At 32.4% G+C, this 16,388-nt stretch overlaps 2 protein-coding genes across 2 annotated transcripts; both read left to right on the forward strand.

The window, feature by feature from the left end:
• Nucleotides 1–12,263: 12,263 nt before the first annotated feature.
• N7516_008155 (uncharacterized protein) lies at nt 12,264–12,563 on the forward strand (the record flags this gene model as incomplete). The annotated part of the gene is made up of 2 exons (XM_057220874.1): nt 12,264–12,365; nt 12,426–12,563. The coding sequence occupies 2 exons, from the start codon at nt 12,264–12,266 to the stop codon at nt 12,561–12,563; spliced, it is 240 nt and encodes a 79-aa protein (XP_057071146.1).
• A 352-nt stretch (nt 12,564–12,915) lies between these two features.
• N7516_008156 (uncharacterized protein) lies at nt 12,916–13,297 on the forward strand (the record flags this gene model as incomplete). The annotated part of the gene is given in 4 exon segments (XM_057220875.1): nt 12,916–13,003; nt 13,033–13,054; nt 13,158–13,223; nt 13,243–13,297. 4 exon segments carry the CDS (start codon nt 12,916–12,918, stop codon nt 13,295–13,297), a joined length of 231 nt encoding a protein of 76 aa, XP_057071147.1.
• Nucleotides 13,298–16,388: the final 3,091 nt, after the last annotated feature.

The raw sequence follows: 16,388 nt of genomic DNA on the forward strand, positions 1-16,388 counted from the left end.
ATAAAAGTCTATTTTAATATTCGATATTTCTATAGTCTTATAATTTTATTTAGTAGGTAATAATCTTAAAAAACGTAATAACGGTTTTATTTATTCCTTATTTATTTTTTTATCTATTTTATAGGTAACCCTAGGCTATTCTATAACCGATAATAGGTAAATAGGGGCGTATTATAATATACGTTAGTTCTACTTACGGTCGATTAAGATAATAACTAGTCGACTTAGATAGGGGCTATAACTCCTATAGTTAATTATATTAACTTCTTTTCTTTATACTAAAGAATCGGAGGGCTAATAGTAAAGTAGATTAATTAATATAACCTATATTAATATCTTTTATATATTCGCGTTTATAGCCCTCGAAACGTTACGGTTTAATTAGGTTCTAACCGGCCGATAATAAGCGAAATAGAATTAAAAAGGTTTTATTTTATAGTATTACGAAAAGACGTTCTTTTCTTATTTAATTTATAGTTAAGATATACTATCTCGCCTAAACCTATATATATATTTTCTAGGTTCTAAGGATATTAATTCGCGTACGATTAATAATATCGATTAACTTAGGATAGAAACGCTTTTATAGATTAAGATCTATCTCGCTCTATATTCTCTTATATATCTTATAACTAGTACTACTTAGGGATCGCTTACGTCCGGAAGGCTTTAGCTATACCCTCTATATATATAATAATAAATTAGCTTATTAGTACTAAATTATAGATAGATATAAAGTATAAGGAGCTTATAATCTATATATTATAAATTCTAATATTCTAGTAATAGAGCTAAGAGATCTTTTTATCCCTTAAAATCTTCTCGAAAAGAAGGTAGTTTAGTACCTCCTATAGAATATACTAGATCTATAGGATAAAATATATATACTATCCTACCTAAGACCGATATACTTCGCTACTAACTTTACTATAGTCGGCGATCGTCTTCTTATTATATTAACTACTATATTAACTACTTAAGATATCTATTAATATTTCCCTAGGAAGGGATTTACTCGCGAAGGCGGACCGGCTATATAGCGATTAAGGCTAGGCTCTAAGCTTCCTATACCCCCCCTATAATATACGAACTTATAGTAGATAATATAGTTTCTAGTAAGCTATAGAACCTAATAATACTCTAAGAGTATAAGTATTATAAAGCTAGTATAATTTTATAGTTTAGTAATTATAGGCTTCCTACGCCTTTATACTAATCTACTTTCTACCTACTTCGAGTAGTTACTTATTTCGATATTTCTAGCTTCTATATAGATTTCCTTAGGCGATAAGTACTATAGCTTACTACTATCCGCTAGGAATTGTTATATTTAATAAGTATACCTATCCTCGCCTACTTCTAAAAGTTAATATAGTAGATCTTAGCGATTAGCTAGGGTCTCGTCGCTATTAAGTAAATCTATAATTCTATCCGGCGTAGGGCTTATATCGGGGTCGAAAACTATTAGCTAGAGATTTCTTTTTATACGTAGCCGTATAGTCTTTATTATAGCTATACGTATTAATAGGCCTATATATACTATATAGGTCGAAAGTACTATAAGTATAAAACTTTATTATTTAGCCTATTATAGAGATAAAGATTAGAATTTAGAAACTTACCCGCTATAGCTATAGCTCCGTATTAGTAGTTATTAAGATACTATTTAACTTCTTCCTCGATTTTAATTAAGCTATAATAGTAATAAATCCTTTTAGTATATTCGTAGGAAATATTATTCTAGGATCCTATCTAAATATATAGATAATAGATACTAAATTATAAAATCTAGAGAATAGTTAGATTGTAGGATTTTAGATAGGTTAATTTAATAGAAAATTTATCTTAAACGCTCTCTAGTCGCGATTAAAAAGTTCTTATATTTATTTATTTACCTATTATAGGTTTTCTAGTAGAACCTTATTAATAAGGGGCTTCTTAACCCTAAAGTATCTATTAAGATAGAAATATACTATCTTTACTAACTTAGCGCTTCTAGAGAACCTCTAGCTTTCGTACTATTACTTCGCGCCTATAGCTTACCTCTATTAATATCTTAATATATAAAAGCGCTCGAAAAAAATCCGATATCCTTTATAACGAAGAGGATTATACCGAATCGATAGAAATTAAAAGGGTATCTATAGGGTCCGAGTATTATAACCGATTATTTAACTAGGGATTTTAGCGCTTCTTTATATAGCTTTTATATAAGTCCGGGTTATAGCTCTACTACTATACGGACTATTCTTTAAGTTAGTCTATTTTCCTAGAATATAATATATAACTAAGGGAGTTAGAAGAAAGCCCGAAAGCCGGCTTATAGTATTTAAAGCTATATATACTAGCTAAGGTAGATTACTCGGTTAAAAGGTAGCTTTATATCTAGCTAGAGATAATCGCTTACCGAGTTTATAATTACCTCTTTTTAGAAAGATCTCTAAAGTTTCTAATTCTATATAGCTATTATATAGATAATAGCGCTTATAAAAAACTATAGGTAGATAGCGCCTATTAGGTACTACCGATATAGTAACCGCCGCTCTATAAGATAGTATATAAGCGCGCTAATCGCCGTTACTATAAGAAGGTAGTAAGATTTTATCGTAAATTATAAGTATCGCTATTAGACCGCTATATAAATAACCGGTATTATAAGAATAAGAGTATAACCGGCCTATATTTAATAAGATATTAGTATACGCGATAAGTATACTTAGCCCTAGGATATCTTTAACTTACGGCTATTAGAATAATATATTATAAGATCGTTAGGTTTATCGTTCTAGTGATAGTAATAAGTAGCGAATAGTAAATTAGAGAATAGAGTATATAGATACGACCTATCTAGCGATAAAACTATATAAGTATCTAGCGGTCTATATAAAGTAGATCTATTAGAAGTCTAAAGCTAATATCGGTATATAAAGGTATAAGGTTAATAACTACTAAAGAGCTAGCCTTTTTCTATACTTCCGCCTAAGAATAGGCTCTAATCCGGAGGCTAATAATATTTATTACGAGTATAATAGTTAGGATTAGCGCTTACCGGTAGTTAGGGATATTAAGCTATTATAGGTATTTTAGTAGGTAGACGAAGGTAAGTCGCCTCTAAAAGCCTAGTATTTTCGATCGGAAAGGGAAACGAAAGACTATATAGCGTCTCGTCTACGCCCTAAGCTAGATATCTTATATAAACTAATATATTAAATAAATTACTATAATAATAGCGACTAAAGTAGTATATAAGTCGGGGAGAGAAGTATTAGTAATCTATCGATACTATTTTAACCTAGTTAGAGGTATTTTATTCTATTACTAAGCTAGAGGGAAAGATTAATTATTCTTATAGTAAAGTATAGTTATTATATTATAGCTATTATTATCCTAGTAAGGGACTTAGCTTTATAATTATAAGTAATAAGATAGCCGCGGTTTCTCTAGTATAGTTCTTATAGGCTTAAACGAACTATTATACGCTCGGTTTTCGACGTAATCCCTATTAAATACTTAGTAATAGTATTACTAATCCTTTTAGATACGTCTTCTTTTTTTATATTTATAGACTCGTAAGTAAAAATATTCCGAGTACCTTAGAGTTTAATATAAAATCCGGTTAATTAGATCTAGTTAAGTAGTTCTTTAAGGTCGCTTTCTATTAGGCTACTCTAGATACTATAGCCTCTTCTTTACTTATTTAGATATTAGTTTATTATACTTAAGCTCTAGGGAGCAATTTTCTCGCTAAAGACTCTTAATATATTTAAATAAAGACCGATTTTACTCCTTTAAATTAGTATTTTTATTTCTATAAGCCTATAGTATATTATCGCGAAATTATATTATAAGGATTTATTTATACTATATTCTCGATATTTTAGTATATATACTCGTAATAATACCCTTAACTCTTTAAGTTAAATATTATCTATCTAAGCCGATATTAGTTAGGATTATTATAGTACTTCTATCCTAGCGATTAACCTCGGTAAACGTTCGGTAATAGAAAGGGCCTCTATAACGCTATTAGCCTTCTCTATAGAGGTATTTAATTTTCTCTAATAGCGAAGACGTTATATAACTTCCGGTAATTAAATAGTAGGCTTAAGAGTCTTTATAGCTATAGTATTTATTTAACTAGATTCCGATAATATAGCTTTACTAACGTTTCTATAGACCCTGGTATTATTCGGTATAATATTACCTACTTTAAATATTAAGATACTAGCTCCCGGGATCGCGATACTTACTTCTAGGGCTCTTATTAGGGATAGAAATAACGTATATATAATTATTAGAGGATAAACGCTATAGTAGACTTACGTAGTATATCTCGGTTCCCCCTAAACGCGAGGAAGTTACTATATCTTTCTTTTACTTCTTAGTCGTATATCTTAAATCTAGAGTTAATTATAGTTATTCTTTATTTTAATTGCTTATCTCTAGACGGTATCTACCTCTATATATATATAAGACCTTTATAGTACTATAATTAGTTCTAACGTAAAGTCCGGTTACGCGGGCGACTTAGTTACGCGAGCGACCTTATTAAACCTTAAAAAGCCTTTAATTTTTAACTACTATTAAAACTATAGAAAAAAATATAAATTTAGCTATTAAATACGTATAGGGTATTTAGAATATATATAATCTTTTATCCTATAGCTAGAATATATTACCTACCGCCGAATTAGGATATAGAAGGTAAAGTAGGCTTAGTAACCGGTTTTATAGGTATCTTTAGTAAAGATATATCTTTACTTCTACCTTTATCCTTAATAATTATATTATCCTCGCTATCTTCTAAACCCCTAAATATACCTTTCTAAGTAGTAAACTTATATTTAGTCTCTTATTTTTTAGTCTATTTCTTATTAGTAGCCTCTAATAGAGTATAGTGATTCTAGAGAAATATATAGTAGTAGACTACTTTTATAGTCCTTTTATAGGTCTTTTTAATCTCTCTTTTTATTAGTAAAGAAAGAATTAAAGTAGAAGACTCTAGACCCTTTTTTAATCTAAGATTATAATTTTATAAACTTTAAGAGGGTCTAAAGAGTATTTAGATCGCTATCGCTACTAGAATAGAGTAGTCGCTAAGAAAGGATCTCTAGAGGAGGAAGGGAATCTAGATATATATATAGCTTTTCTAGGACCTTATTAGTATCGAATAGTACTAATCTAGTAGCTAAAAAGCTATTTTATATAGTAGAAGTCTTAAAAGTACCTATTCTCGTATCTACGATCTATTTAAGGAAATCTTCTTTATTAATAGAGTTAACTCTGTTTAGTATTAAAGTTAAGACCGCTCCTCCGTAAAGCCTCTTTAAAACCGAAAAACAATCTATATCTAAAGGCTATAAAAGGTAAGAAGTATATAGAGGGATATAGATTGCGATTATCTAGTTTTCTTTATAAATTTAGTTAAATTTAGAGGTTAAATAACTCCTATAATTATTAAAGACTAGTAAGTAATATTTTCCTACTTTTATCCTAATATTTAGGATAAAATAATATTTTAACTATTATAAACTAATTATATTAGTAGTCTAACTATTTTTACTTATAGTTAGATAAGCTCCTTTTTAATTTAAAAGGGGGTAAGGATATAGATACTCTAGAAACTTTTTTACTTTAAAAATAAAGAGCGGAAGGAGAATACTTCTAGAAGCCCTAATATACTTAATTGAAGTTACCTACTTACGATTTCTAGCTTATAAAAGAACTCTTTTTCTATAATATTCCGCTAAAGTAATAACTTTTACGTTACGCTAATACCTATAGCTAAACTAGACTTATTAAAGTTAAAGATATTATCTAAAGTAATACCCTATTTTTTAATCGTTCTTTAAACTAAATTAAATTATAGTTTAATAATTTAAGGGTCTTCTAAAAGAGCTCTCTAATAATCGTATTTACGAGAGAGGCGAGTAGAGAGATTTAAGCGTTATCTAATAAATTTAGTAGGCTAATAATTACCTATAATAGTAGGTATAGTTTTTTAGATATAAAGTAGAAGATTAGCTATATCTTATAATATAGGTAAATTAAGAGCTACCTCTCTAGAATCTATATTTAGTAGCTATTTTTTAATCGATCCCTTCTTAATTCTAGTAAGAATAAAGCAGTTATATCGCTTTTTAGTAGTAGATTCGCGCTTATTAATCTAGGCCTTTAAAGTTAAAATAGGTATTTTAAAAGATTATATAGTAGCTACTATAGAGGGATATTTACTATTTTTTATAGCTTATATAGCTAATAAAAGGCGACCCTTTTACTCTATTAAATTTATTTTCTTATCGGAGTATTAGGGGGGGGTATTATTATTATAGTTAAAGATAATATATTATTATTAAAGTAGATTTTTAGTAGGGTCGCTCGCGTAATCGGACTTTACGTTAAAGGCTTATATTAGGGCTTAAGCTATTAGGGATCTATAGCTCTAAGGCCTATAGCTAAGCGGGCCGTAGGATTATAGGGGACTCTAGCTAGTAATCTAATAGCCTATAAGATCTTAAGACCGCGGCCTTAGAATCTACTTATCTCTAGCTCTATATTTACTATTATTAGATCGGTATTATCGAGCCCTAAGTACTTCCGTTATATTAATATAAAATTATAGTTCTATTATAGTACTTATTTATTACTATTAATAACTAACTAACTAATAATATACTTATTACGATAAAATATAAGAGTTTAGGACGAGCTAATAGGGATAGAAACCGTTAACTATAGATCCTAATCCGGGTATATAGGGTAAAATACTAGGCTTTAGGGTTTTTAATAACGCCGACGGTCTTTTACGGCTACCTTAGTATCGCGAGGGCTAGTAGCCTTAATATAAGGAATTCTATAATTTACCTTCTAATAGTAGTCCTTCGACGTTAGATTCTTAATATTCTACTCGATACTAAATTCTATTCCTATAAATTTAAGCCTAATTAGATATATTATATATAAATACCGATATATAGTCGTACTAAAAAGATCGAAAACTTTAATATCTAGGTACTCTCTAGATATTTTACTTAGTTCGGTATCTATATAACTAATCTACCTAATTAGATTATTTTTAAAAAGCTCTTATCTAGTAATCTGTACTTCTACGCGCTCCTATATAAAGAATAAAGAGGAGGTATAAGAATAGTGCCTAAGATATTAGACTTCCTTAGTACTCTTTTTAAAGTTAGTAGGGATCGTAAAAATCTATACCTCTAGTTAGATTTAACTTAGTCGCTTCTCGTTATAGTACTTATTAGTATTAAAGATTCGGTCGCTTAATTAAATAGTATCCGGGCTAATAATTATAATCTAGTAGTTATCCTAGAACTAAGGCTTAAATAGCCGTATAGTATAGTTAAAGTCTTATAGTAGCTATAGGAACGTCTCTAGTATATATTAGGATAGTATAATCCGAAGTAAAGCTAAGAGGGCGCTAATATCGGAAGCCGTTAACTATCCTATTATACTATATACTATCTCGTAGTAGCCTATATAGTAAAATAGTAAAGAGATTCCTTTTTAACCCTAAGGTATCTTAATAGATTATACGAACGTAGTAAGCTATTGATTTTAGAAAGAAGTTTAGTATATTGTCGTTTAGCTTAAGCTACTATAGAGTTCTTACTAAAGATAAGTCGTAATAATAGATTAATTTAAAGGATTAAACGGTATAGGAATTATATCTATCTATTAATATAGTAGGGACTATAGTACCTTATAAGAACTTTTAGAAAGTTTTAATATAGCGTATAGTAAGTATATATTATAGTTCGCTCCCGGGAGAGCCGCTCCCGCTCCTAGAGTACTTAGCTTATTAGGCACTTTTTTTAATTAATAAGTATCTATATTTATAGGCGCTAAAGTTACTTAGCGCCTAGGAGTAGAAAGCTAGTTCCTAGGATCTAAGTATATATTCCCGGGGGTTCTAGGCTCTTAGGAATACCCGTCCCGTTCCTAGGGATATTTATTCGGCTCTTAGAAGGAGGCTCGGTAGTATTAACTTATATACGATTATTATAGATCGTAAGGTATAATTATTAAGCCCTAGTTTATAATATTATAAGTAATCTAGTAGTACGTAATCCTACGTATAAGTTTAATCTAGTCCTAGTATACTTATATATTATAAGAACGGCGGCTAATTATATAGGTTTCGCCTAAGGTCTATATAGCCCTAGCTACCGTACTACTAATTCTTAGCCTTATCTATTTAGAATTATTTTATCGAGTAGTCTAGGGAATTTTATATCTAGCCCTTAATCTTATAGTATTTATACCGAAAGATATTCTACTAGTAGTTTATATAGGACTAAGCTAGGCCGAAATAAGTAAGGCTATATAAGAGGTAATACTTAGGATATCTAGCGTCTTTCCGTTCTTACTTATAGTACGTACTTCTAAAATATTATTTCTCGATCCTAAATTAACTACCTAATATTAGTCTCTCCGAATAAGTATCTTACTACGAAGTCTTACCGGTACGCTATCTCGATTAGTAATCTATTTTTTACTATTTTTCCTTTCCTTAAGCTTAATTAAGATTATAACTACGCTAGTTAGTATTTATATCTACCTTCTATTATAATATACCGTACTCTTTCTTTACTTTATAGATTATCTAAGCTTAGCCTATCTCTTATAATTATTAGATAAGTATATAACGGCCGGTTCTTAGATTAGGCTATAATTATGTTATACTTTATATTAGATAATAGGGTTAGTAGCTATACTTCTTCTAATTACGGTCTTTAGAGTTATCCTATACTATTAGCTTTTATATCTAGAGGTAAGATTAGCCGCGTACGAGGAAATACTATTTTTAGCTAACTTTAATAGCTATAATTATATATTCTAATTATCTAGATTATCTTATTATATTACTCTATTCGAAGTACTAGAAGTTTAGTTAATAAATAATTAACTTATTTAATAACTATAGTAGTCCGCGAAGTTTAGGTATATAGATTTAAGGGATTTATTAGAGGACTAATAAATACTTAATATTATCGAATACCTACTTAAAGCCTTATAGCGGTATAAAGCTTTAAAATAAATTTAACTTATTCGATAGTAACGACTAATATTAGGGAAACCTATCTTCTAGTAAAATAGCTAAGTCGCCGATAGACCGATCGTTCTAAACTTTAAGTATACTAATAAGCCTTCCCCGAACTTTATTTAATATATTATCGATAGTATATAAGCGGGATACTTTCTTATTTTAATAGCGCTTTAAGCGGTTTTCTTTATTATATAGCTAAATATTCTTAGTTTATAGCTTCTTATTCTCCTCTTTAAGCTATTAGATATCTATATATTTAGAAATATAAGACTCCTATAGGTATCGAATATACCCTATTAGATATATAGTACGAAATATAAGTTTAGTATCTTCCTCTTTAATTTATTTTAAGACTTTAAGTATAGATCGGAAGGGCTCTATAACTAAAATCTACCTCTTTATATTATAATTTAGGGTCTAATTAATTAGCGTAGTCCGGTCTATTTATATTTTATTCTTACCGGTAGCGGGGTTATAATACTAGGAAGTAGGGGCTCCTCGGTTAGACTTAACTATATATAGAGCGATACCTCTACCTAAGTACCTATAACTTCTAATATTTTACTAGGGCTCTCTATAACTAATCGTATTAGCGAATACGTTTATTCCGCTATTAGGAAAGTCTCCCTTTATACTATAGATTTTCCTTACTCGGCTGCCTATAGTAGAGTATAGCTAGACTAAGATTACCGTAGTAGTAGTACTAGGTAATAGACCCTTAGTTACTTATATTCGACCGACTTCTAATATTTACTCCCTATAGCTACTATATAAATTTGCTAGTATAGACCTATATTTAAATATTAAATACCTAACCGCTAATATTAAACCGCTTTATATATAATAACGTCCTTTAGCGCCCTTAGGAATACCGTCTTTATATAGTATTAGTAGGTATTAGCGTCGGCGTCTTCCTACTAGTAACTCCTCTATATACTAATAGCGACGGCATTTTTCTTATTCGTTTATTATAAGCCGAAATATATAATATTTAATCTCTATTGCTTCTTTACACTACTACTATCTCGATATCGCTCGTTTAGGATATAGTACGTCTCGAAACCGGTATAATAAAAACGCTCTTCGATAATCTTTTCGGCCCTACTATTAAGGCCTTAGCGCAGCTTATTTATTAAGGTAACCGCAATAAATTAAGGATCTCTATAATAAATATTATATAGCATTATATTCACCCTCGTCGAAATATTTTATATAATTTAGATATCGGGTAAAATTAATATTTATTATATAGTACGTCCCGAAACCGGTACAACCACTATACTCTTCGATTAACTTTCCTACCCCTTATACTAAGATATACTAGTCAACATTTAGAGTTCTTCCGATAGTTATACGTATATTTCCTCGTACGTATATTATATAATAATTTTAGGTATATACAATACTCAACGCCGTGATTTTTCGTATCACTCGTCTATCCGAGGACTATACTAACCCCTCTTAGATCATTAAAGTTAATTCTTAAATCTCCTATAGATTGCGCCTTTATATCTATAACTCGCTACTTTAATCGTAGGTACTCGACTTATTCGTAGTTTAAACCTAGGCTCTTTAGCTATAGCGAAGTTTAATAAGATTACGTAGCTCCCTCTAGAAATAAACTTATTAGTAAGCTAACTCTTTCTCTTATAAATATTTCCTTCTTAATAATACTCTATCAAACCTATCTATAGTCCTCTATAAAGCTATACCGCTCTTAGGAGAATTCATATAAATCCACGAGCTTCTTTTATATCTATCTTTACTCGGTCAAATTTTTAAGTTTAATAACGACTATAGGGAATTAATACTTCTCGGAGAAATTCTAGATCTAAGTACCGCCGAGACCTATCTAAAGAGAATATCATAGGATTAGGGGTTATATAAAAGAATTTATATCGCCTAAGACGAAGGCGTAAAGATATATATAGTAGTAGGGAAGGTAGTAGGAGAGAACCGCTATTATAAGATTGAATTCGAGTTAATAGACTTTCAGTATCTAGATAGGGTTACTTAGAAGTAGGGTCGTTTTGGTTCGGTCCCTATTAATAGGTTTGATAAGAGCTTTAAAGAGCTAGGTAGATAGATAAACCTAGCACTCTATCACAAAACAAACCCCTTTATCTTGATTCCGCGTCTAGGAAAAAAAACCGACGGTACGATCTTTAGGTAAGCTATATCGGAGGTTATTTACGAACGTACTTAACCTTAAGTCTCGCTATAGCGGTTGGTAGCTCATCCTATAGCGCCTAGCAAACCACTAATATATACTATCGTTCGATTTAGCTTCTTTATAGTTAACGTTCTTTAAATTATATAGGCCTAATATATAACCTATCTTTATACTATTATTTATATCTATACTAGATTACTCCTAAGAGAGGGGGTTAAGGGAAGAGTAACTATAATATAGTGTGTTTAGTAAGAGGGTTCGAGAAATAATCTCTATATATAAGTAGTGAAACTGATATTAATCTAGCCTATACGAGACAAGACACCGTATTTTAATCAACGTAAATTACGGTATCGAGAATAGTACCGGAATATAGATATTCTTAGATTATACTTAATATAGTCTAGTGTATCTTAGTAGTAGGGCTAGATAATCGCTCGAAGAGTATAGGCGGTTATACTAGTTTCGGGACGTACTATACTACTAATCGGCTATTATAGCAAATTTAAACTCGGTATAGTAGTAACCTTAATAAATAATCTACGCTAAGATCTTAGTAGTAGGGCCGAAAAGATTGTCGAAGAGCGTTCTTATTATACCGGTTTCGAGACGTACTATAGTATATAGAGGTCTATATAACTATATAGATTCTATTATAACCTATATTATTTGCGGTACACTTTTCCGATAGCTAATTTCGAAAAGTACTATATACTACCGCGGTACTACTACTTAGAGAGTAAAGACCTATTATTACTCGACGTAAGGGGTTAGAAATATCGGGACGGGCCGAGACGCGAACCCCTAAACCGCCCGACCGCGACGAATACGAAAAGTTACCGCTACGATTATTAAAACCGAGACGTATTACTAGACCGCGTAATAACTATAGCTAAGAGTAAGAAATCGAAATCTAGTAGAAAAATATACGCTCTTAGTAGAAGAAGAGAACCTAGAGTAAGCTAGTAGCCTAATATAAAACGGTAACTTCGGACGACGCGTCGACTAAGAGTAACGATACGAATGTCTAAAGGAATTAATGTACGGAGGCTCCTAGCTAATAGATACTTCTATATCGGAGGAGAATCCGGGATAACTAGCGTTTTTAAGTACCGACTACGACCGGTATAATACTATAACTACTAGGAGGTTAGTTATAAGGCATTCTAATATAAGAAGATCTAGAAGTACGTAAAATACGCGACGGAGGGCTATTACTATAGTCGCTATGATTATACGGTTCCGAAGTACGTTTTATACGATAGACCACACGAATCGTATAGTAAGAACTACCGGAAGCTCTACCCGTTATATTATAAATAGGTCACTCTAGATAATCTAGCTAAATATAAGGAAATAGGAAGTAGTATATAAAAGCCTAATAAACGACGAAGATACTTAAAACGTAGTAACGTTAGCGATCTAAGAACCCTAGGTAAGGAGGATTTAAGGCCGGCTCTTAACTACCCCGATAGGATATTATAAATAGACTAAGATAGTGCCCTCTACCTAGAGGGAAGGGAGATAGGCAATCCGAAGTATACTTTAGGTTAATAGGGATATAGAAGCGGAGTAAGTACGGATCGAGTCGCTAGATCTAATAACGGCCGTAATTCGACTTTCTAAACGACTTGTCTTTATAGTATTAGTTTACGTAGAAGGAGGGGAGGCGTCTATGTTAAGCGACGTATACGATCGCCTAAGAAAGGCTATTATAAAGGTACGGCGAGATATAGGGATAGTGGTAGAGATTATAATTATAGGTAATTTTAACCGCTATAATTAACTTTAGGGAGGGGACGATGTATCCTTAAGTAGGTAAGGCGAAGCGGATCCGACTATTAACCTTATAAACGAATTTGTACTTAGTAGCCTACTTAAGCGAGGTATTAAGATATAGTACGACGGAGGATATAGTAGGGACTATAAGTCGACTATCGACCTTATCTTAGCCTCGGAAAACTTAACGGACTCTATAACTAAGTAAGTATGTAATACTTAGGACCGACTATAGCTCGGACCACGGCGCTATTAAGACTATATTTGACGCCCTATAGCCGATCCTAAAGTATTAGGAACGGCTTCTACTAAAGAACGCGCTATAGAGCGAGATTAATACTAGAATCGCGAGCACCTTAGCCTCTACTCCGTCGGAGGGTATAGTATAGTAGAAAACCGATCGACTAATATCTACGGTCTTAGACGCGGTATACAATTTAACTCCGAAAGCGAAGCCGTCGCTATACGCGAAGCGGTAGTAGATAACTAACCTAATACAACTACGTTATATATATATATACTAGCGAAATTACGCTCGTTCGGAGCGGCAGGCGGGGCGAAAAGTACCTCGGCTCGAAAAGATAGCCTAAGATACGGCGAAACAATACTATAATACTATCCGTAAATAAAAGAAGAAGCACTAGAATAAGTTTCTCGTAGATAACGATAATATATAGAAAGCAGCGAAGTATCTAAAGTCCGGGGAGGATACGGTATTTAGGAAATTACTATAGCTCGTTAGATTAGATAGGACTACTACCGCTAACTATATAGAGTAAGTAGAGGAGTTACTATCCAAATTCTTCCCGCCCCTACCGGACAATATTAACGATAAAGGGACTAGACTATAAAAAGAGCTAGTAGAGATACCGGCTATTACTTTAGAGGAGGTAGAACGATAGCTTCTTATAGCGAAATCATAGAAGATACCGGGAGAGGACGGCCTACTAGCGATAGTTTAGAAGATAACGTAGCCTACGGTTAAGTATAGGGTCCTTAAACTATTCTAGGCGTCGCTAGTAGAAGGCTCGTTACTAAGATAGTAGAAATACGCGAAGATTATACCGCTTAAAAAACCGAATAAAGAAAATTATACGATTATAAAAATATAAAGACCGATCTTACTCCTAGCGATACTAGGTAAGATACTAGAATTAGTAGTTATAGAAAGAATCTTATATATAGTAGAAACCTACGGCTTACTCCCGACTAGTTACTTTAGAGCCTAGAAATAGCGGTCCGCGGAGTAAGTACTCTTACTCTTATAAGAATAGATCTATACGGTATAGCGGGGCCGACGGGTATTAAGCCTAATTAGCTTCGATATTAAAGGTACCTATAACGGAGTATATAAAGAACGATTACTCTAAAGGATAAAATCACAAGGTATACCGGAGGGTCTACTTCGGTAGGTTAAGATATTCTACTCGGAACGAACGGCGAATATCTAGATTAATAGGTAATTATCGGAGGTCTAAAGCCTACTATAGGCTAGGCTACCGTAGGGCTCGCCCCTATCCCTAATCCTATTTCTCTTCTTTAACGTAGACCTTATATAAAGATAGATCGATAGCTAGGGAGGAGCAGTCGCTTTTATAGATAATTTCACTATATAGGTAACTAGATTAACCGCGTAGAGTAACCGGGAAGGAATTAAAGCAATTATTAGAGAAGCGCTCGACTAGGAAAGGAGAAGCGGAGCGACCTTTAAAGCTAGAAGACAGCTATTATATACTTTACTCCTAAGACGTATAAATTAGACTATAATCCGTTTATTATTAAAGGATAGACGGTTATATCCTAAGACTACGTTAAGATCCTAGGCTTATTAATAGATATAAGACTTAAGTATAAGGAACATATTATAAGGGCCGCTTCTAAGGGCCTAGAAGTAGCGATAGAGCTTTAGCGACTTTAGGGCCTAACCCTAGTATCAACGCGGTAGCTATTTACCTCGACGGTAGCGCCGGTAGTAGACTACGCGTATAAAGATAAAGCTATAGGACCGATTAACCGAGTCTAAAGAGTAGGAGTATAAGCTATTATAGGGATATTTCTTATAGTCGCGACTAGCGTAGTAGAGGCGGAGGCCTATATTACTACTACATAGCATTAATTCTAGAGATAGGCCGTAAAGATATAGACGGATATATATACTCTACCGGAAACTAATCCTCTCCGTAAAAATATAGATCGGATTAGGAAGTTTAGGAGATACTACCGCTCGCCGTTATATTAGGTAGCCGATACGCTTAAGCATATCGATATAGAAATACTAGAAACGATTAACCTATTTACGTTAGCTCCGTAGGAGGAACGTATATAGACCGATATCGATTAACCGTAGGATTTCTAGACTAGAGTAGGTATATATATATAGATCGCGGTCAGTAGCTCGGCTCGGAATAAGCTAGTTAGATTCGGGGTAGCGATCGAGAAACAGCTACCTCGGTATCGAAAACTAAAACTAAAGACTATTTCCGTTATATTAGGTATAAGAGTAGAGCAAAATCCGTTCTCTATAGAGCTAGTAGCGATAGTATATATATTAAATATAGTAGTTAGAGTAAAAGATTACCGAATTACGCTGCTTATAAGTAATAAAGCGGCGGCTCTAATACTAAGGAATCCTCGATAATAGTTAGGTTAGGAATTCGTCTACTAACTATATAAGTTAATAAGAAAACTAAGGAGAAATAGAAACTAGATTAATATCCGGTAGATCTTAATAAGTAAAGATAATAAACTACAGAGTCTAGCTAAGGAATAGGCTAGAGCCGCGATATAAGAAGATACTATCCTATAAAAGTAGGTCCTAAGGATAAAGTTAATAATACTTAATATTATACGGTCTTAAGTAGTCCCTTATAATAACCTTCTAGTAGACGTAGGGAGATATATAAAATAAGTTAACGTAGTACTCCTAAGCAAATATACCTAATAGCTATATAACCAATTATCGTAGAAAGAAGCGAGCGTATTAGCTTAACTCCGAACCGGTATAATAAGACTTAATAGATATCTCTATCGTATTAATATAGTAAATACGGACTAGTATACGTATAGATAAACGAGAGAGACCGTAGATTACTTCCTATTTCGATATTAAAAATAGACGGTATACCGGACGGAACTACTATAATATACTAATACCTACTAAGGAAATATATCCTTCTTCCTAGGAGGAAAGTCGCCTTCCGATAATTAGAAGTAGACGCCGAACTTAGAGGCGGTATAAGGCTTAATACAATTCGCCTTCGCTATAGGCCGACTCGAGGCTACTTAACTATACTAACGAATATAAATTACCCCCTTTCGCCGACCTAACCTACTAACTACCTCGTATTATAGATAGTAGACGCGCTTTAA

The sequence above is a fragment of the Penicillium verrucosum genome (genome assembly GCF_028828655.1).
Source record: "Penicillium verrucosum strain IBT 35672 chromosome Unknown utg000003l_segment0_segment0, whole genome shotgun sequence".
Lineage (NCBI taxonomy): Eukaryota > Fungi > Ascomycota > Eurotiomycetes > Eurotiales > Aspergillaceae > Penicillium > Penicillium verrucosum.